Source organism: Anopheles maculipalpis, chromosome 3RL (assembly GCF_943734695.1).
Source record: "Anopheles maculipalpis chromosome 3RL, idAnoMacuDA_375_x, whole genome shotgun sequence".
Lineage (NCBI taxonomy): Eukaryota > Metazoa > Arthropoda > Insecta > Diptera > Culicidae > Anopheles > Anopheles maculipalpis.
Genome location: NC_064872.1, coordinates 4,739,301 through 4,761,214, shown reverse-complemented (window position 1 = coordinate 4,761,214; position 21,914 = coordinate 4,739,301). Strand labels below are relative to the sequence as shown.

Here is a 21,914-nt window from a genome sequence, read left to right as displayed (position 1 = left end):
AAGCACGATTATTTATGAAACATTTTCTCGGTAATCCGCCACAATACAAAACCCGGACGGCAGTTGCCCCAACAGCTGCTGTCAGATGGGAGGATTTGAAAATGTGTGCGTTTAAGGCGATACCTACTTGATTTCTTGAAATGTGGGTAAGTGGCGTTCAAAACGACGGTTACAAATCACAATTTTTACTTATTTAGGGGATATATAACCACGTTTTTTTCATTATTTTATGAGAAAAATATTGCAAGTGCATATTTTGTGATTTCAATTCCAATAAATTGCATAAAACAATAAAAATACATGTTGTCTTCCTACAAGGGAAACATCGCACACCGTACAAAGATGGCCATCGTTGGCGGCGTTCGACGATGACACTTTTGACACCTGCTTCGTCAAATGCCAGATGTTTTTCATATCTTTCGTTAAAAAATGCTGTGAATCCATGTTTGAAGAATATATAATACCGACACCAATTTTATCCTGCGTGCAAATATATGTTCCGAACAGAGCAAGAATAAGTGCCGTTCCGTTTCGCGTTTGTGTCCGCTTGGTACAGCATGCGTTTAGCGCTGTAGGAAGCAAGTAGTGCAACAATCTGTTTATTGCCACCGGCAGATCGATCGGATCATTATCATTATCAACCATCTAGCGGTCTCTCAACCCAGATACATCAAAACCTTACACGTACGCAAAGCGGTGGAAGAAGCAAGCAAGAAAGAAAAAAAAAAACAAAATGAAACACGCCGATAGCCGGGGGTCTGCCCCGAAAGTGAAGATTCCGCTGAAGGAAGAATCCACCTCCTATCGGGTACATATTGCGCTCGGACTGTTTCTTGTGATTATGTTCCTGTCCTTTCCGACGCTTTGTGGAGGCCACGGCCACGAGCATGCCCACGACCATGAACATGATCTACACGATCACCATCATCATCACGAAAGTCCCAGCTTTAAGTATTCGAAGCATGCGAACGAGATGTACGAGGAAGAACCGGTAGCGGTTCCACATCACCATCATCATCATCATCATGGTGGAGATGAAAACCATGATCATCATCATCACCACCATCATGGTGGCGGTCATCATCATCATCACCATCATCAGGAAAAGCCTACAAGTGATAGTAAACCTCCGAGAGGTAAGCAAGAGTTAAGCCGTAGTTCCTTGAAAAAAAAAAAAAAACAGTTTAAGCATCTTATTCTTGTCCCATTTTAGACACCTTCTACATCTGGGTGCATTCTCTGGGCTCCACGTTGCTGATTAGTGCGGCACCGTTTTTCATCCTATTTGCCATCCCTCTAGATAACACGGAGGAGATGCAGCCACGCTTAAAAACACTGCTCGCCTTCGCTTCGGGCGGTTTGCTCGGGGATGCCTTTCTGCACCTAATCCCACACGCCATTCAGCCACATTCGCATGCGGACGGTGGACACTCACACGGCCACGGTCACTCTCATAATCATCACGGTGAGGAAGGCGAAAGCCATGGGCACGATATGCGTGTTGGACTGTGGGTTTTGGCGGGAATTATAGTGTTCTTGGCGGTTGAAAAGTTTGTCCGGTTGATCAAGAAAGATGCGGGACATGGACATGGCCATGGACATAGTCACGGGGGATCGAAACCGGTAGCTCCGGTACAGGACAAAAAGGCGGCCAAGAGCTCACCACCACCATCCCCTGCTGAGGGTAAGAAAGACAAGAAGGATAGCAGCAAAAAGCAACCGGAAGGAGGAAGCACGAAATCGAAAAAGGAAGAAGCGAAAGCAAAGGGCAAAGCCGTGCGGAAAGAACCGAAAAAGGAAGCTAATATTAAGATCGCTGGCTATCTTAATTTGGCGGCCGATTTTACGCACAATTTCACGGATGGGCTGGCAATTGGTGCGTCTTATCTGGCGGGTAATAGTATCGGGCTGATCACGACGATCACTATCCTGCTGCACGAGGTTCCGCACGAAATCGGTGACTTTGCGATCCTCGTCAAGTCGGGCTGCTCCAAGAAGAAGGCCATGCTATTGCAGCTAACGACCGCGGTGGGTGCACTGGCTGGTACCGTTCTTGCCCTGTTGGGCAGTGGGAGTGATGCGGCCGAATCGTGGGTACTTCCGTTCACTGCCGGCGGTTTCATCTACATTGCGACCGTTTCGGTGATACCGGAGCTGTTGGAAGAGTCCACCAAGCTGTGGCAATCGCTGAAGGAAATTACGGCCATGCTGGCCGGCGTGGGCATGATGGTAATTATTGCAAAGTTTGAATAGAGATCCAGTGGCTGCTGTCTATCTTCCTTGTACCTTCGTCATCGTTACTCTTCTATATGACATATATTACGTACGTATTTTATTTCCCTGTGCGTGTTTTTTGGTAGCCATTTTGTTAGTTGAATGTTTGAAGGAAAAACACTAAAAATATGCCTATAAATGTTAGTTAGCCGTAGGAGAGCCGTGTTTGTGTAACTGTGCTGAGATGTAGTATAGCGCCCTGCATGATCGCTTATGGTACAATAGACTTTAATTCCTTTTCCCCCCGTTTGGAGGAGGCTTCGCGATGCAACGTGCCGAAAATATCAACAAACGCGTTCAACGTCCAGTTTATTTAACATTACTGCTCTACAATATGTTTTCATAAAACGGAACTCTTTGGTAGGGAATGGAACTAGAGAATAGGTGTAAGAGAAAAAAGAGAGCAATAATAATTGTAGGCACTACTGCCCTTGTCGGTGACGATGATGGGGTGGGATGTGATAAGAATAAAAAAGCCGAAAGGTCGAAATATATGGCCGTCCAGTAAGAAAGCATTGGAAGCCTAATTGTGTGTGCCGTGTTCTGTCGTAGTTGAATGTGCTAGATAAATACCTTCCAGCTCTGTTGTGTGTCATTACTTTCTTATCTGTAAGTAGCTTATTTCGTCGTGCAAATAGTCACGCACGTACTGATAGTGCTATCTACGATCGGGAATCGCATGCACTGTCCCTTTTGTTGCACCGGTAGCATAAAGCCAATGCATGGTTGGCGTTTGATGTCGTATGTATGTACTTCTTGTGGAGGATGATTCATTGGTCTCCTTCATCCTTAGTTCCCTTGTTCCGTACTCATTCCGATTTGAAATTCTCATTCCAGGGATCATGTCTGAAGGTAATTGAACACACGCTAGAACAAAGATGAGTTTTCTGCTCTGTTCAAAGGCACATATTGCTGCGTTTTTAGGTTGTACACGCGCGTAGACGCGCTGTGCTTTGTATTTTTTGTTTTTCTTTGCACGCACATTGTATGCGCTTTTTTGTAAATTAAATGTTACCGCCAATGGGTTTGTTGTGGGAGATTTTGAAGAAAAGAATTTAATAAAATAACCGTTTTAAATATGATAATTGGAATGCTGTGAAATGGTTTTATGTTGCGCGTAACTTAAATATCACAACAAAAGTAACGGCCAATTTCAATTTGTGGTGAATATTTTAGAGAATCGAGCAAACTTTCGATCTGCGCTTTTGCTCGACACCATGTTGATGCTCGAGCAGGCTCGAGCAGCCGAATCGAGCAAGGTTCTGTGTTTACGTTTTGTGCACCGACTAGGAAATGCGACAATATTTTGTGAGCAAAAAGTAAAACCTTTTTTTTAAGTAAAACGTTGTTTAAAACCGGCTTAAAATGGGTCGCCGTTCAATCAACACCACCAAGAGTGGTAAGTACATGAACCCGACCGACCAGGCCCGCAAGGAAGCGCGCAAAAAGGAGCTGAAGAAAAACAAAAAGCAGCGCCAAATGGTCCGTGCTGCCGTGCTGAAAGGGAAAGATCCGGCACAGTTAATTGAGGAGATGGAAAAGATCGACGAGATGGAGTTTAATGTGTATCAACCGTCGCCGCTGAACGAGAAAGTGTTGAAGGAAAAGCGCAAAAAGCTGAAGGAAACGCTGGACCGTGTTATGCGGCTGTACCAGGCGGATGATCCGGATCTGTGGGCGGAGTTGAAACGGAAGGAAGTGGATTATGAAAAGCGTCGGAACAAGCGCATCCAGTACTATGAAAGTGTGCGCCATGCGGAGCAGGTACAGGTGGACGATATTCCGCTTCCGTCGGCAACGGAAACACCTACCCCGCTGTCCATTCCGCGCATACCGATGCCACCGAATGTTGCACCGCCTAGTATTATGCCACCGTTAAGGAGTGCACCGCCGCCGGCACCGTTGCTAAAGAAACCGGTTGAAAATCCGGTCGAACCAACCGAACCGGTTGATGATGATGATGGCATTCCGGGCTGTCCACCTGGGCCCCCGCCCGACATATTCGATATGCCCGAGCTGGACTACGATCTGGAGAACTTCCACGCAGAAGCACAGAAGAGCGTCAAGTTCTACGACGATGGAGATTCGAAGGATAACACGGAGGAATCGGATGGCGGTGAAAAGCAGGTGAAGCAACCGAACACCGTACAGCAGAAGATGCTTGCTCTGTCCGGACAAAACATCGACGACTTTATGAAGGAGATGGAAAGCGTGCAGAAGAAAAAGGAACAATCACACACCGACACTCCTTCGCTATCCTCTATACCGACACCATCGGTTCCACCACTACCGAACCCGGCACCAGCTCCTGATGCAGCAATGCCCAAGTTTATGCCAATGCCATCCTCCATCCCAATGCCCGGTCCACCCGGATCGATGCAACCGCTCATGATACGTCCCCCTCCGTTAAGGCCACCCGGTCTTTCCGGTATGCCCGGTGGACTGCGCTTACCCGGCCGACCCGGTATCCCCGGTGGACCACCACCCGGTATGCCACCGCGCATGGGCATACGGATGCCACCGGGACCACCGGCAGGACCGCCACCAAAACACATACAACAGCAGCGCAACATGCAACTACACCAGCAGGCCCAACAGCAGCAATTGCTCCAGCAGAAAGATCCCAAAAGTGCTACCATTTCGGCAAAACCACAAATTCGAAACCTCAGTGCGGACGTTACACGGTTCGTGCCTAGTGCGTTGCGTGCGAAAAAGGACGAAGTACGCAAGGCAAAGCCACCGGTCCGGCCAGTACACGAGCAGCACGATGCACGTACGGTTGCGGCTAACGATCCTTCAAAACCAACGAAAGACGATGCTTATCTACAGTTTATGCGTGAGATGGAAGATTTGCTGTAAGGGCTGTAAAACGTAACCGATTAGGGTTAATTCGAAAGTGTTCTAACGTTTGGATAGCAATAGGATTTAATTACATTAACAACAATAAACCTTTCAAAGAAATCGAAGCTTTTATGTCGTTCAGTTTTTACCACATCTATATGATGTTTATTATCGAACGAGTCAGAAGGTAACAAGGTTTATAACAAGGTCTTGAGTTTGTGAGTCGTTTCCTGGAGTGTCCAGGAATTATACCATCTCAGTATCAAAGCATAAGGAACGGTCATTACTTTTGCATCGCTTTAATTTGCTCCAGACAGTACGTTGCCTGTATCACAGTCTCTTCGTGCTTGTGTTGGTTGCCATAGCGCCAGGCGAACGTGCAAAACTCGGACGCCTGTCGTAGCAGGCCCTGCTGAAGGTACAGCAAGCCGAGGTTCGCCTTGTACACGCCCGCTTCCGAAAGATCCGGAATTTGGGCTGCGAGTGAAATGGCCTCCTTTAAGAATCGTTCCGCGGAAGCGTAATCTTCCAGCTAGAAAAAGTGTGTGAGAAGAGTTAGCAAAGTGATTCGAATCACGAAAGTTGGAAACTTACATTCGAACACGCCACGCTAAGATTGTTCAGTATCGTAAGCCCTTCCTCGGTTAGCTTCCCGTGTATCTCGGTGTACGCTTCGTACGCTTGCAGGAACGCTTGTTTCGCTTCCGCAAACCGTTTACTCTCCATCAACAGTTGAGCGTACCAGTTCTTGGTGATTCCCCACAGCTCCCGGATCTCTTTCCCGTTGTCATCGCCGAGCTGTTTCAGCTTTTCCTCCAGCTTCGCCAACGTCCATTCGAATCCTTGTGCCGCCTTATCCAGATGCCCTTGCAGCTGCGCCAGATGCGCTATCTTCGAGCTTATGTGTAGCATTTTTATGTGATCCTCTAGAAACCCGTCCGAAAACAGTCGCTGCATAACGTTGACGAAGAGCTTTTCTGCTTTGGCAAAATCTCCCACCTCCATCGCTAGATTGGCCATAATGTCGTAGATGTAAGTGATGCCATCCTTGCTCTGCAAGTCCTGTGCCATCTTTAGGGCGAGATGTAACATTTGCTCCGCCTTTTGATATTCTTCCTTCTGTATCGATAGGATCGAACGTTTGATGATGGTGATCAGCTGACTTTCGGGCGTATTTTCATCGTCGGATTTTTTGCTGAACCAGGACAGAAATGAGCTGGCGGCGATAAAGTGTAGCGGTCCTGTGTGTCGCTTTCGTTGTTGATTGTGTTCGTCGCTTTGGTTCCGTTTTCGGTTGTATTGGCGCTGGACCGTACCTTCGAGCGGGCTCGGAGCATGATTCGTTAACGATGCAAGCGGAATGGTAAGTGGCGCTATCCGGGGGTGATTAATGGAGATGAAGAACCGTGAGGCAAGAGAGGTGGCTGTTGCTGTGCGAAACATGCTGGTTTCCAATGGATTTACACACTTTTTCCACTGATCTGTACACAAATACTGGTATATAAGCAGTAATCGGGGAGCGAAAAATTTCCTCAGCAACTAAACATGTAAATATTTGTATTTGTTGATTTGACGTTGCGCAAAACGAACCCAGGCGACCATTGGCTGCGGTGTGACGTGTCATATAAGAGCTTTTAAAAGACTGTTTTCAATAGAATAGAAGATTTTATGTCTGCGGGCCACGAGAGATTTCAAAATCAAAATTGCAAGTGCTCTTGAGTGTTTATGACATTTTCTCGCATAGAAATCGCATTTTCAGATTCTGACGCATACACAAACTAACTACACGGGACAATGAAGAAAGAGCTAAAATCGAAAATTTGAGATTTTTCAACGTTAAGCATCTATTTCGCCATTTTTGAAATTTCCCGTAAATGTCGTTAAGGCACCAGGCCACGGGAATTTTAAATCTGCTGATGCGGCCTAATCAGATGAAGATGGTTCTCTCAGTGCCGTGTAGGACTTGCACAAGCTACAAAAGGACTTTTATTTCTTCTCTTCTAACTCACATTGATATTGGTGTATTGGTTTGAGGATTGGTTTGACTTTGCAGCAGAAGCTTACCAAAGAATGGAGCAGGCGGCCTTGGGCTCATCATTATCGATGCGAAAATCTAAATAATGCTGGTCGCTTCAACGTCCCTTCTAACAAACACTGATTTACGCAGATTGCACCTTCGAAGTGATCCAAAACCTCACGTTTGTGGGGTCAAAAGTCAGCAAGAATTGACTGCTCATATTAGGATGGACAGAATGGGCATGCTAGGTTCAAACTTAGATGGAGTCATGTTGATGTCCGCCGGGATGAGGAAAGGCCGGGATATTGGATTAGCAGATGTTTCGAGGACTGATCATCATGAAGTCATCATTTTGATGCCACACATTACACATGTTACACACAGTCAAGGATTGCTTTGTATTACTTTATTTGAATCATACTTATCATTGAGGGCGTTCATGGAGAGTAGTCCTGCTTTAAGGTATAATAATGACTTACTGCTGCGCTGTTTTTATTCTTCTTTTTGCTTGTTCCATCCGTTACTCGAAGCGATTGTTACACACGAGGAAGCTTGGCTGGCCTTACATACTTATGTTTTGCAATGAATAAAACGTGAAACAAAAAAAAAACACAGTAAACAAACAAACATCAGCACAATCTTGTCTAATGAATTTTACCTACAGAGAGCTGCTATTATCCGCGTTATGCTCATCGGATGCTAGCACAACTTTTCATCCACACTTTTGCTTGAATCGGATGATCTTGCTTGCTGTGGAAGTGTTTTTTTCGATATACATATATAAATAAGCTTTGCGCATTACGTTTATCTTAGTTAGTAATGAGTTCACAAAACTTGGGTTTTTTTACTAATTTAAGGGGACACTTGCGTCATTTTGCACTATTCAATACTCGAGCTGAGTCTGTTGCACTGCCAAAATTGATCTTTACCGGAAACCACACCAACAACACGTGTTTGCGCTGTAACGTGATTGTTTGTTCGGTTTTGTATGGTTAGTGTGTCGCGCATCGAGCAATAACTACGGTTTCCTAATTTTGCACTTTACTTGTGTTCATTATTCACTAGTTAATAACAATTGTTTAGAGGCGTTTGCTATTATGTTTGGTGATCAAAACTACAAATTTGGGCTTCAGAATTTATGTGTTCATCCAGCAAATTCTTTTTGCACACTAAATGCTACATTTCTGTTCCGTTTGCTTCACGATTCAATCAACATTACAGAGAAACAACGGGTTTCAAAGTGTTTACCAATCGGTTCGCTGGTGGTGCTTCTGTAATTGTTCGCTTTACTTCCATTATTGTCTCTTTGAATACATATACGAGCCCACCATTTACTCGTAGGCAGGAATATTTGCAATCAATTTCTAAACGTGTCCTTTGTAGCTTACAAAACCGTTATATTTTACACATTTCTATGGCGCATGTTGATTATTCTAGCAAAACTAAAGACCGTGGTGTGATCGAGCTCGAATGGAAATTATTGCACTTTCGGAAGCCATGAATGGCGGTTTCAAAACAAACATTTTGCCAGCCATTAAATGTGTTTGTTTCTTTTTTTAATAATGCTTAACTTTCTACTGCTACTACACAAGTGTTTGTTTGTTTGAATAGTTAGTTTTATATGTGTTGGATTTTGCTAAATTTCCGATCCTGTCCGATCGACTACCTTCTGCACTCTAGGAACTCTTGTATATGCAAATTTTGCTTTGTATGAGTGTGACAAGGTGAAGGTTGATTTATATGTATGGGTGAGATATTTTGTTCATTTTAGTTGCAAAATAAGACAATTCTTGCAAGCGATGGAAACAAAGGCACACTCTATGGAAGAAAAAATAATACAACCAGACGACAAAACTACTAACAAGAGAACAATAACAAAAAAACATAGAGAAGGAAATAGATAAAACAACAACACAAGATAAAAATTACAAAATTTATATAGTTTTTAAATATATATATTTTCCGCCGAGAAAAAAAACACGATACCTTACAAAGAAAAAAGTGTACAAAAAAACTTAAAACAGAACGAACAATGTTCAATAATAGCATTAGAGTACTTACAATTAATGAGACAAAAAAAGGAAGGTAAAGTATGAATTACTAATACCGGCATAACGTGTGTCTAGAATCTCTCTCTCTCTCGTTCTCGCTTTCGAGCGAAGTATTTGTTCGCTCGCACTAATGTTTTAACATGTTTTTCGCTTTCATGGTTTAGTTTGTTTTGTTTGTATTTTCTCCATCATCCTATCCATTGCCAAGAGATGTTTTATTTTTGTTTAACTACTTTTGTTTGATCTCTTTTCTACTTTACTATTAACTTTTTTGTTATCTTCTCGCTCTATCTGGGAGGCTCTTGATTTTTTGTGAAACAGTTTCATCATATAGGTTAACAAATTATTCCGTGAAACATGCATCCTACTCCCGTATAAGTATAAATTTGAATTATCTTTTGCCTAGGGTTTTTTAAATTCATTTTTTCATGTTTTATTTTTATTCAATTTTTCAATCTTGCAAATAGACAAAGCATGGACAAAGACTGTTTTAGCTTTTGCTGATTTTTTTCTTCTATTTTTCGCTACTATTTTGCACTTTGAATTAATATCCCTTACTCGTAAGTTGTGTTTTTCTGTTTCCGTTGCCGTGTTTTGTTTCTAAGAATAATTCTTTATCTAGCAATTAGCAAAGCTTGGATGCTTGCATTTTACCAGGAAAACTGTCTCGAGAAGCAACACCGATGATAAATAACAAGTTAGATAGGTAGAAGGATTTTTGTAAGTTAAACTAAAAGGCAAAAAAACAAAACTCCAATCATCGTTTCATACACTAACGTAACGCAAAAACGTGGAGCCTAAAATAACAAAACGTTCGCACGTGGCAATCGGGATTAAGTACGTAACGTAAAACGAAACTGTAATTCCTTTTAACATTTTAGCTCTTTTTCGCATACTTCCCTTACCATGCACCTAAAAATTCATTGAATTTCCATATTTCTTACTACTTTAATCGCTCGACGCGTTTTTTACATCGCTATGAACGATTTGAGGGGAGGGGGGAGAGGTGCCTCCCGATCAGACAACAAACTCAACTAATATTTAATTTTGATTTTTGTTTATACCTTCCCATTAAATAGATGGGACTGAGAGAAAAAAAAAGTAATATAAAAAAATACTACTAAGGAAAAAATGTTTCGCAACAACAAAACGAAAGGTTCGCCGCTTGTTGCCGTTCGCAGTATGACGGAATCGTTTGTCCGTTGTTGGGTAGCGTGCGATTAGCGGTATCACACACTTGCACGCTCGCATTTAGCTTATCTAATATCAGATTCATCGTTATCGGCTCAATTTAAAGAGGCCGCGCGATCGTAGGAGATTCATCTGTTTTGGGAGTTTTCATTATTCATTGCCTTAAAATTAAATGCTTTCTTGTTGCTTCCTTTTCTTTTGCAATACTATTTACAATGTTTCCTATGCAATCGGAATATTTATGTTCGATAAAGCACACACTCACACACCCACTACTCTCACCATAAGTACTCGTTCTAAACTGTGTCCTTGTGCTATAAACATTTCCGCTACTCTACTTTCTTATTTTAACTGTTTCCCATTCGCGCTACCGCCAATCATTCATTTGTGTTTGTATATGTTTAATATTATTTTATATATATATTACATAACTTTCACTCTCTCTCTCTCTATCTTTCTCTCTCCCTCTCTTTCTCTCTCTTTCTCTCTCGCTATCTTTTTTACTTTAAACATTTTTCTGCTTTCTTCTAACATGTGAGGTATATTTGTTTGCGGTTTGTCAGTTACAGAACTGGCATGGCATTTGTTTGCATTGTTTCATGGTAGCTGTTGCTGTTGGAAGTTTATAAAGAAACGCAACAAAAAGAAGAAGAAGAAAACAAAAACTTAAAAGAGAAAAACAAAACTGTATAACTACGCTATAAATTACTCGTTTACCCGTTTTCTGTTGCACTCTGGTTGCTGTTGTGTTATGTGTGTTTGTTTCCTTTTTGTGTGTTGTGGTAATGCTTACTAGTAGTATAATAAGTTGAGATGAAAAAAAAAACAAGCAAGCTGCTGATAGCTTAACATTATAACGTTCTTCTTTCTTCTTGCAGTTTTTAGCTTGTCCAGCCTGCCCTGAGAGAGTTTTATTGACCAAGCGAGTGCTTGGTTCTGGTGCTTAATACTAATGCATGAATGTACTCTAATTGCCATTAGCCATTACTACACGGCGCTGCAGAAGAGGTAAGTGGTGGTAGTTCTGGTAGTTCAGATTCAGATTTCGATTCCTCTTACATGACTAACCGACTAAACGAACCCTATGCTTCCTGTATATATGTATATAAGCCCCTATTATAACTGGTAGTGCATCCTAGATGGTATATACTAATAAAGTTATTAACACTAACGCTTGCGACTGAATCATCATTACATTTAATGTCGCCTGTGATGAGGTAGAAAAGGATATCCCAATGTGCAATGGATGCCCTTGTGGCTTGACTGGGAGGATTAAGAGCGAGAAAAAGGGAAACAAGAACGGGATGTGTTCCATTGTACTTTTGATTGCTGTGTTAGTAATCATTTCGTTACGCCACGCCGGAGGGAGAGGCTTCCCTCTAGCGAAGTGTCGTTAGAGTAGAGAGTATACTTCGAGTGATATTTGCAGTGTTTCCATGATAAATCGTAATCGTGTTGTAGCACGCTTCGTGTGCCACAGTTCAACTTCAGTATACAGCGGTTGTTTTGGTAGACGTATACGTTAATAAGCAGCAGCAGAGGAGCAGGTCCTGCTCTCTCTCTCTCTCTCTGCTTACTATTCCATTTCGTATCGATCGGTATCTGGGTTTTGTCGTATAGCTGCTGTTGGTTTTGCTGTTTGTTGTTGCGTGATTGCTGTTCTGTCCACCTACCCTACGAACTAATGATATTGGCCTCCAGTTTCGAGGACCTTGTTGAAATCGTGCATCAATAAGGAGAGATTCGTATAACAGTATTTCGTATATATGGTTGGTTGGATGGTTGGTGTACAAAATCCAACCCCGAGGACGACAAACAATATTTTTTCGTATAACGAGGCTCTTCTGTGTGTATGTTTTTTTTTGTTTCTCAAGAGAACTAGCATCAAAAACAATTCTTTATAAAGCGAGTAGAGGGACGTTTCGAAGTTGCAAGCTTCGTTGAAGAGAGTCCTTCTTCCCTTAAACTACTAAACGTGTGGTTTTTAGTATACATTCGTTTGCTTGTTTGATATTTCGTATTCCGGTAAATGTGTTCGGTTATGGCGCTTCTGATTGCTTTCAGACATACACACACACACACACCCACAAGCTGTGGGCTTAGGAGTGTGTAGTCATTAGAAAATCGTATATCATCGTGATCAGTATGTGTGTTGGTGCCATGTGTAGGGATGAAAGAGGACGAAAAGCAGAGGGAAGCTGTCGTAAGACGTATACGCTGAGTAGTAGTATACTTAGGTTAGGTTCTTCGCTTAGTATCTTAGTATCTCCCTGAGGATACGTTCGTTCAGGTAAGGTCTAGGGACATCAGTAGTATTAAAAATCGTATCATATTTATACTTCACTAGCATATTCAGAGGTAAAAACGGTTAAGGTGTCTTGCGGTCGAGCGTGTTCCGCTCTGAGGTAGACTTGGATGTTTGTTTTGGAGATGTGGGGTTATCCCCCTTGTTTGTGGGTCTCGCTGCTCGCTGATACTGCAAGTGGGAGACTAAAAAACAAAAATGCAGTTTCATTGCAATCGTATATCGCTTACAAGGATAATAGTGCTGGTGACTTTTGCTTATAGTCTGAGGTATTTCGGTTACTTGTTTTGTTTGCTTTACGGCGCTTGTTTTTTGTTCTTGTGGTATTGCTTACAATCACACCGACCACATCTGCTTCCCTTTTTATGTTGCCTTATGCACTAATTTGAACCCGGTATGTACGATTTGTTTGCTTGTTTCTTTTGCTCTAAAAACAAAAAAGTATATGTATATCTCTCTATCTGTATATGTAATGTATAGTTAGAAAAAAAAAAAACTTTGCGAACTAAGTAGAAACGACACTAATCTATCTCACATTATGGGGGAAGGAAACCGCATTTTGTCTGAGGAGGTCTTCTTACTTTTCACACATCGTTTTTTTTTGTTAGTAATTTTCTCTAGGTTGTTGCTTAGTATACAAACGCTCTGAAGAGTTGTGCGTCCTCTTGAAAGGTCTGCACGCGGTACGATCACTCGGACGCTGCTGTTGTTCCTCTCTATATAGCTTAAACACGATGGCACAATGAATTTCTTGGACAGGGACTGCGTAGTTGCGATCGTGCATGTGATCCCTCTGTCCGCACGCAAGTATACACGGCCGAAGGAAGCGGACGCTAGCGTTAAAGTGGTAAAATGCGTCAAATTTTTTTTTGTCCGTACTCACAAAGTCGGGGGTTACGGTGGTTTTCATCACTGTGTTTGTGTATAGTAAATGGCATAAGTGAATCATTTTTGTTACGCGTGTCTAATGCGTTACGATGCTCTCATCGTCCGAGTAGTTTCGCTCGTCAGCCGAACTGTTGCCATCATCATCATGCGCTCCGGAACCTTCTAGACCCAAGTCCATCGGTTCGGAGGATCCACCGCGCCGGATAGCATCACTGTTCAGTATGCTGTTGTTGTTGTTAAGTCCATGATTGCCCGGGTTGCTGCCAGGACCTCCTCCAGCACCACTCGCTGCTAGGGCGAGCAATTTCTGATGATTGCTCGTTTGCAGCAGACGGTCAGTTTCATTGTTGCGGTTCCCCGTGCCCGTTGGTTCGATCGTTACATTAGGAGACGACTGTAGCTTAGCCAAAGACGATAGATCCGGTTGGTTCTGGTTGTTGTTGCTCGTAAGCTTGGCTAGATCGAGCTGGGGCGGTAGAAATCCTGGTGGTAGCTGATCGAGATTGTGACCCAACGATTTGAGGTGAGCAATCTTGGCGGCTTGCAGAGCGGCTGCAGCAGCCTGCTCCTGTGTCATACCACTCATACCTAGGAGAAAAATTGGAGTGATTAATTTTCGGACTCACAGCTCGCCCCCCCCCAAAACGCTTCACTTACCAAATGCATTCTCGGTAATAAATTGCAAATACGTGTCCAAGATGGCCGATCCTGTCGGAGTGTTCGATTGCATGTGGTTCATTGGGCCACCGGGACCTCCACCTCCGTGGCGATCCGCTCCGCCCATACCGTTGCCTCCACCGTTGCCATTCCCACCGGGACCTCCGTTTCCTGGTCCACCGTTTCCATTGCCTCCGTCGCGTCCCATTCCATCCAGTCCTAACTTAGGTGTACCTTCGCCTGGTCGCACACGCGTTATGGTAGTTGAGTTCAAGTGGTTGAAGCCTGCAATTGTAAGAAGCCTGAAACTTAAGCAAAAACCGGAAGCGAGAGGCATGCATCAGCATCACAGCATCAAACTGACTTACCGGTCGGTGACATTCCCATCATACTCTCGTGGAAGCGCCGCTGCGACTCACTGTGACTGCTCTGCGACATCGTCAGATCTTCCGGGTCGTCAAAATCTTCGCCACCGTCTCCCGATCGTAGCTCCAGCTTCATGCCATCGTTACGTCGCGTTCCGGTTGGTGATGCACGTGCACGCAACTCGGCCGGTGAAATCTTAACGCCCGCCTTAGCCAACAAACGTGACGCCAGCTCCGGATCAAACGGGCTCGGCATCGGTAGTACGGGAAGGTCCTTGGTCGAGATACCGCGATGTTGGCGTGACATGTGTGAGTGCAGTGAGTTGCGGGACTTAGCTACCGTGCCGCACAGCACACACCTGTAGCCGGGGCAGACCGTATGCTTGTCCTCCAGATGGGTACGCAACGTGTGAGCCGAACGGTAGATCTTACCACATTTCGGGCAGGGCCGGGGATCAGTGGCACGGACGCGCATTTCTAAAGAACGGCGAGAAACTGTAATTACGACCGTTAAGTACCGTTTTGGGGTAAAACGGGAGAACGACGGAGCGATTGTGTGTGTGAGAGAGAAAGAGAGAGAAAGGGCGAAAACGAGAGGGAGAAAATAAAGTATAACATAAATAAAAAAAAACACAAAACAAACACAAGCAGCATATTGGCCTAACTATAAAAATGCGCAGGGTGAGAATTTGGCGGAAAAGAAAAAAAAGAGGAAAAAGAAGGAAACGAGAGTGAAGAAAAAGAGGAGAAAATAAAAGAAGACGATGGGAAGAGTTAAGCGGTAGAGAAATAAAAAAAACACACGAAAACATACCCAACACGATCACCTGTGTTAGTAGCTTAGTAGTAGCGTGTGAGTATTGAGTTAAGTTGAGTGAGCGAACCAGGAAGAAAAAGGCGAAAACAAACCGACTGGAGGAACAAAAAAAACCACAATAATGATGGTGCTCGTTTTGTTTGGTTTTTCTTCTTCATCTGTTCATCCCTTTTTGTTGGGCATTTTTATTTTCTTATCATTTCTCTGTTGTGTTTTATTAATGCTGCTTATAAGTAAGCTCCTTTCCATCTCCTTCATACGAATGCAACGAGTGCGCAGTGTATGTATGTGTTCGTTTGTTTGTACATTGTCTGTACGTCTTTGTGTACTTGTATGCGTGTTTTCGTTTCTTTTCTATCCTTGCCTGCCAACTCTTTCAACTTCTAGAGATCAGGTTTTGTTTAACCGTTTGCTTTGTTTTGCATTTAGTGTTTTAGCGATTTTGGCTGTAAGCTTTGTAATGCTGTTTCTTCACTTTTCTTCTTTTTGTAACTTTCTGCTTATACAAAACTACTAACTTTTGTACAGGTAACCAATATATGTTGCTTCTTCTGTTTTTCTTCTGTTTACTTCAACACTTTGCTGTTGTTTTTCGTCACGTCTTTCTTCCCTTATTAATTTATTTATTTTTCTTCTTCGTTCCATTGCATGCTACTACTCTCTTATATGTAATATGGCGCTAAATATAGATGTATACTTGTAGATCTTTGTATAGCATATTTCGGCAGACTAGTGCCGCCACCACTTTCTTTCTTTTTTGCATTCCTGGGCATGGTTTGTTTTAGCTTTAGCCGGGTTTTAGCAGCCACTTTAAAGCGCGACACTTGGTATTTGCACCACTCTTGGTGTGCTTGTGTGTGTGTGTGGGTGTTTTAAATCTATGTTTGTAAGCCTGTGTGTGTGTGTTTGTAAATGTCTTAGGAGTGCAGCTGTTCTATCTATCTGTTTGTTTTCAAATGAAAACTCAAAACGGCAAAGAATTCCTAACCTAAGCAAGCTAAGGAATTTAAAATGAACAAAGCCTTACCTAATATACCTAAAATAATATACTATGCGCTGACAAATGGCAAAATAGAGGAACAAATCTTATCGTGTTTTAGTTTTCGTTTTAGTTTCTTGGTTCTCTAAAATTCTTACCAGACTTCTTCCCGTAACGGTGACGTATTCGTTAAACGTGCGAGGTGTTCCGTTTGTTTTTCGTTAGTTTCGTAGTCCATTTTTTGTTTGTTATCCTAATCATTCAGTAGATAAACGTAACGCGGCCGTACACACGCACCCCGAAAAACCCAAAAAGCCTCAATTTATGTCAAGCCGATAATTACCGATAGAGTGAGCAAGTGAACGGTGTGTATCAGTTGAAGCCCAGAAATGATTCGAGTGTGTGGGAAGGTTAGGTTTTTCGTTTACGGTTCGTCCATTAATTGGGCAGCAAAGCAAGTTCCAGGCAGAGCAGATCGCAGTAATTAGTTTAGCACATTCTTTCGCTTTGTCTTTGTCGTTATTTTTTTCGCGGGGACCTCCAAGTACAGAAAGGATAGTCCCGATAGGCTAGTGATGATGATGATTACTGTTTGACTTTACTTTACCGTGGCTTCGGCTATTTTTTTGGCGTGGAGGGTTGAAAAATTATTCTAGGTGTGGCTCGGTGCTCTGCGCATTTTTTTTTTGGGGCACGGCCAGTCGCCCAACGTAAACGATCGGTAAGAAACAGGCTCCCAGATATTATTCTTAGGCGTGTAACGCGTGTAAAGTAGTGGACGTGTAATAGGTCCCACTAATGGAACTATCAACCGGCGTGACTGGACAAAAGTCGTTAGGTGTTCTAGACGAGGAGCCTTACCAGCCGTACCAGAATTAAGAATTATTCGTAAACAAAACTGACAACTATCACTTTCCTTGTAATTCTGGCTGTTTGCAAAGTGTTTGCCTAGGACGTCGCTTCGCTTGAGCTTGCTGCATGCCTACTTAACCACACTAACCTATAAGGCCGTTTCTTATGTTTATAGTATATTTGCTTTTTTGGGAATAGGAATGTTGTCACTGTCTTTTAGGACTGTGTGCTCTGTGTACAATAGTTTTGCATATACAGCTAATTATCGGCTTTGACATCATGCGTACCTAAACAGGGGTTGGCCAATAATTTCGATGTTATTTTTTCTAACATATGCACCTCATTCGGGTTTTTGTTTTAATGAATTTTACTTCCGTTTTCTTCCTGTTTAGTTTTACTTTTACTTTATATCTTAGTAGGAACCTTTCATCGTGTTTTCTGATTTTTATTATTCTTAGACTCGTGGACTCACCAAACGCTATGAAAAATAAAGGTGTGCTCTCCCGATTAGATCGGGAAAGTATTTTTCATTATAGCTTTACTTGCTTGTGTGTGTGTGTTGTGTTTAATTTGTGTATATTTGTGTATTAAACTATTTCCTGTATCCTGCGTACTTTAATATAGTCTCTGACGGGGTTAGGAATTACTCAAGTGAGATTAAAAGTTAATTACTTGTCAGCTGTGATGTTTGATACGAATGAACTTAAAAAGTGAAGTACCTTTCACGAATAAATTCGCGTACCTTTTTCATCTATCTAACCAGCATATTAGTTTACACCAAGAAAGGAAAAAGAAAGAAATAACAAATATTAATACACGACGAGCGCGCGTTTTAGTCATTCGTCGTTGTTCCTTTTAGAATCAAATCGCCTTATCGCGGCATAAATACTACTAATTCAATCATTCTCTTGTTTTGCCGTTAATACTGTTCGTATTAGAAGAAATTTTACACTAAATATCCTTTTTCCTTCTTTTTCACTTAAAACGAAAAATTCTGAAAAACCAACTCAATTGTTTTTTGTATGACACATTTATACCAAAGGACTAGAGCGAATTTCGACGAACTTACAGACAGTTTCACTGTTTTGTTGTTTTGTTTCCCAAATTTGATGTTTAATATCTTGTGTTTTGTGTTATTGTGTCTTTTTTATTGGTTGATGGCTTGCGTGTTGATTAATTTTCCCTGCTCTAATTATAGTTCTTTTACGCATTTTTTGTTTTGCTTTGCCGCTAGTGAGTACTTCTTCTACAAGCGGACATAGAAACAATTTGTTTCCCACTTAGCTTTTCACTGTTGTCACATTTGTTCCGATGCACACCATGTACGTGTATATATAGCCTTGTTTTAAACCATGTTTCGCCTCATTTTGTTTGTGTTGCTTCTGTGGTTGTTGTTTTTCGTTTTACTTTAATTTTTTAGGAACTTTAGTTAGTTTTTAGGAGACTCACGCGTATCGCTAGCGAACCCTTTTTTATAACACTAATGATAATATTTATAGAAATCTTTCACATCAGCACGCGCTCACTCGCGTTAACCAAAATGTGATGGCTGTAGCATGTGCGGTGTCTTGCCACTCAAAAAGTCGGCCATTTTTGCCGAAATAATTAATGTTTCTGGAAATGCATTCAGGGAGGAAATCTGACACGCCGTTGCTGTAATTTTCAGCCTCCATCATTGGGAATGTTTACAGTGTAGGGTCACCTTGCCCTCCCAACTACTCTCAAGGCATCCCAGTGAATGGACCGCCCGAAGAACGCATCGCCTTCATCTGTGCCCACTGGTTCGTGTGCTTCAGCCGCATATGGTTGCGAACCGAGTTCGGGTGAGCAAAGCGTCGTCCACATTGAATCACCGGACAGACTGGACTGTCGCGCGGATAGTGCCTATCGAGATGTTGTCGGAAAACACGAGGTTCTAGTGGGACTTCACACAGCGGGCAGGGAAGTAGATACACCTGTCCGTTTCCCGCATTACCCGTTCCAACGTTAGCAGCTGCAGAGTTAGCAGAGCCGCCACCAGCACTAGAGCTACCTGCGTTGCTACTGTAAGCGGCGGCAAACAAACGATCAGCGGCCGCGGCTGCCGCAGCAACGGCCGCCGGCGAGGGTGAAGAGTTGCAGGCTTGCTGTGACTGTTGCTTGGTGGATTTGCCACCGTTCCCCGAGTCGTTGCCTGTTACCGACGATCTCCCACCGGTTGTAGTTGCGGGTGATGCTGATCCTCCACGCTGATGGTCGGAGTTGCCCGTTTGGCCGAGATTGAGCACATTGGTTGGTGTGAGGGTAGGTGTTGGTGGCGTACTGGCCGTGGATAACAGAAATCCGGCCAACTTTTGATGGTGCTGATGCTGCTGTTGAGCTTGCCGCTGTAGCAGTGCCTGCAGACGGACCTTTTCGTTGAGGAAGTGTTGCTTAAGGGCAAGCTCGTGTGTACCTGCCTTATGGTGCGCGGCGAAGAAATCAGCTGCCGCCTGTTCACTGCCCGCATCACCGAGTGCACTGGCACTAGCGGCAGCAGCTGCCGCAAGTACACCGGCAGCTGCCATTCGCTTGTGATACTCGCTGTCGAGTGTGGTCGCAATGGCCGAAAGCCTTCCATCGACCTTCAGATCCAGCTCGTTATCTTCGCTACCATCTCCACCATCGTCATCCTCATCCTCCTCTTCATCGCGCAGAGGTGTCCTGATTCCACCATGCTCAGGTTGCGTGTGATTGGCGCCCGGCACTCGTCGCTCACCAATAACTCCTTCTTCGTCCTCGTCTTCATCACTGTTCGCGTTGTAGGTCGGCTTTTGCCGAGCTGGCACTTCGGTGTTGTTTGCTGTGGTTGACCGCCGCAAAGCGAGCGCCTCCCGCACATCATCGAGCACTGAGGGACCGTTCATGTACGATCGCTGACCACGCTGCTCATCCGTCTGCTCCTCGAACGTTTCGTCCGATCGCATCGACACGGACGGTGAGGCCACATTGTGATGACGCTTGAATCGCTTCGCAAACCGACGCTGCTGCTGATGCCGACCGGCACCGGTACTCGAACAATCTAGCCCATTCTGTTCGAGTTCTCGCCGCCGCCTTCCGGCTGCCCGATCCTCCAGATGATGTGTCGCCCGGTGGGGCGCATCATTGCGCTGCGTTTCATCGATCTCCTCCTTTATCAACGCGTCGCAGTGTTGCCGCGCATCTGCAATCGTGTTTGTATTAGCGTCATTTTTTTGCGGGAAATTTTTTTTTGTTGGGTAGGGCAAAATGGTAAAGAAGTGGGGGGTGGTGGTGAGGGTGGGGGGCGGGTTGGTGAAATATGGGAGTTTTTATATTTCGCGCTCCCCCCGTTTTCTTCACCCGCCGCAGCACAGTGTTAACAATGATGATTTCTGATCGCCCGAATTAGGGTACTTTTATAGCTGTAACTTCTGGCCGGTAATCGATCTGATCTTGTGTTGTGTGATTTTGGAATTTTTCTCTTTACGATCGTCTTGCTTGCCATATTTTCGTATCTTTATGGCACATTTGGTTTTTGTGAATTTTTGGAGCATATTTTTTTTTATTGCGAATTCGTTATCGTTTTCCGATGTGATTGGGCGATCAGTTTTTGCTGATGCTGGTTGTGCCATTAAGTACGATTCGGGATGGTTTATTTGAGTGTAATTTGATGCCAATTTTTATCGGTTTACCGATCGGGTTTTACTACACAAACATCAAGATCACCAGACCAGTTCATTCACAATGTGCGGATTGAAATGGTGTTTGTTTTGCGTTTTGATTTATTTTACTATTTCTTTTTTTTTGTCTTTTTTTGCAATTTGTTATTGCGTCAACAAATGTCCGTTAACATACGTTCATTATTAATATTTATTTATTTAAACGTTCCTTACTAGCGATACTAAAACGATAAGGATGTAGTTGTACTAAGTCGAACGAAAAGCTTACAACGAAAAATGAATGTAAAGAAAACACAAATACCGAAACGAAAAGAAACAAAGAACGCACACATACACATACATACGTATATAAGAAAACACAAACACACACGCATGATTGAGATAACAAAACAAACAAAAAACGTGAACATACAATATGAGCGAGAAGTAGAGACCAAAACATCACAATGGGGAACAATATAATTAAATAGTATAATGTTAAACAAAATGGTTGAATGGTGACAGCGAGGGAGAAAGATCGAGCAAACCAATATGGTGCTCAAATGTAAAACTAAAAACCAAAACAAATATGATGAAATGATTTAAAGATGTTGCCTCTCTCACTGGTGAGTTACTTTTTTGTTTTCCTTAACCTTCTCGCTTTTCTGTTCTGAGCTACAGAAACATGGTGAAAATTTTGAAGTAAATTTAGGGTTGTCTCTCTGAACGATGCTTCGTACAGTTGAGTGTATTTGCTTTGTACAACAATTTTGATCCAACAACAGAATATGTTCGCATTTTAGAGGATAATAATCGTTTGCCTGACCTGCACAGTAGTAGAATTGGTTGCCAATTGTTGATATTTGTCTGTTGCAATACCAATCGAGTGAACAGTTCTGGTGGGTTGTGGGAGAAGATCATGGGTGAAGATGGGCCAATGTTCAACGAGGATAAAGGGTCAGATTCATAGTTTAGCGATTAGCACACATACTCATCACGACCTAAAATCACACGAGCGCGAGCTTTAGAACATCAGACA

At 43.1% G+C, this 21,914-nt stretch overlaps 6 protein-coding genes across 14 annotated transcripts in view; 2 read left to right on the top strand and 4 right to left on the bottom strand.

Moving 5' to 3' along the window:
• The window catches only part of LOC126564527 (protein kinase C and casein kinase substrate in neurons protein 1), a 424,303-nt gene that overhangs the window by 68,874 nt on the left and 333,515 nt on the right, over positions 1–21,914 (bottom strand). The window lies entirely within an intron of this gene.
• The window catches only part of LOC126564444 (mucin-2-like), a 363,283-nt gene that overhangs the window by 142,917 nt on the left and 198,452 nt on the right, over positions 1–21,914 (bottom strand). The gene's annotated exons all lie outside the window — the stretch shown is intronic.
• On the top strand, positions 695–3,156 carry LOC126564599 (protein catecholamines up). Its single transcript, XM_050221677.1, has 3 exons — positions 695–1,136; positions 1,214–2,229; positions 3,112–3,156. The coding sequence occupies exons 1-3, from the start codon at positions 734–736 to the stop codon at positions 3,154–3,156; spliced, it is 1,464 nt and encodes a 487-aa protein (XP_050077634.1). The 5' UTR covers positions 695–733.
• LOC126564575 (WW domain-binding protein 11) lies at positions 3,640–5,133 on the top strand. The gene has a single exon (XM_050221651.1). It carries the CDS (start codon positions 3,640–3,642, stop codon positions 5,131–5,133), a length of 1,494 nt encoding a protein of 497 aa, XP_050077608.1.
• LOC126564901 (tetratricopeptide repeat protein 19 homolog, mitochondrial) lies at positions 5,390–6,559 on the bottom strand. Its single transcript, XM_050222026.1, has 2 exons — positions 5,710–6,559; positions 5,390–5,647 (listed from the first exon to the last, which is right to left on the bottom strand). The coding sequence occupies exons 1-2, from the start codon at positions 6,556–6,558 to the stop codon at positions 5,399–5,401; spliced, it is 1,098 nt and encodes a 365-aa protein (XP_050077983.1). The 5' UTR covers position 6,559; the 3' UTR covers positions 5,390–5,398.
• Positions 13,644–21,914, bottom strand: part of LOC126564010 (protein abrupt) — a 61,699-nt gene continuing 53,428 nt past the window's right edge. For 2 of the 4 annotated variants that reach the window (XM_050220909.1, XM_050220911.1), the window contains exons 6-8: positions 14,593–15,084; positions 14,225–14,509; positions 13,644–14,155 (exon numbers count right to left, since the gene is read on the bottom strand). In XM_050220909.1, coding sequence (XP_050076866.1) covers positions 13,644–14,155; positions 14,225–14,509; positions 14,593–15,084 — 1,289 coding nt within the window. Of the gene's footprint in view, positions 14,156–14,224; positions 14,510–14,592; positions 15,085–18,953; positions 20,419–21,914 lie in introns of those variants that run through there. The other 2 variants (XM_050220910.1, XM_050220908.1) reach the window with 2 other exon arrangements.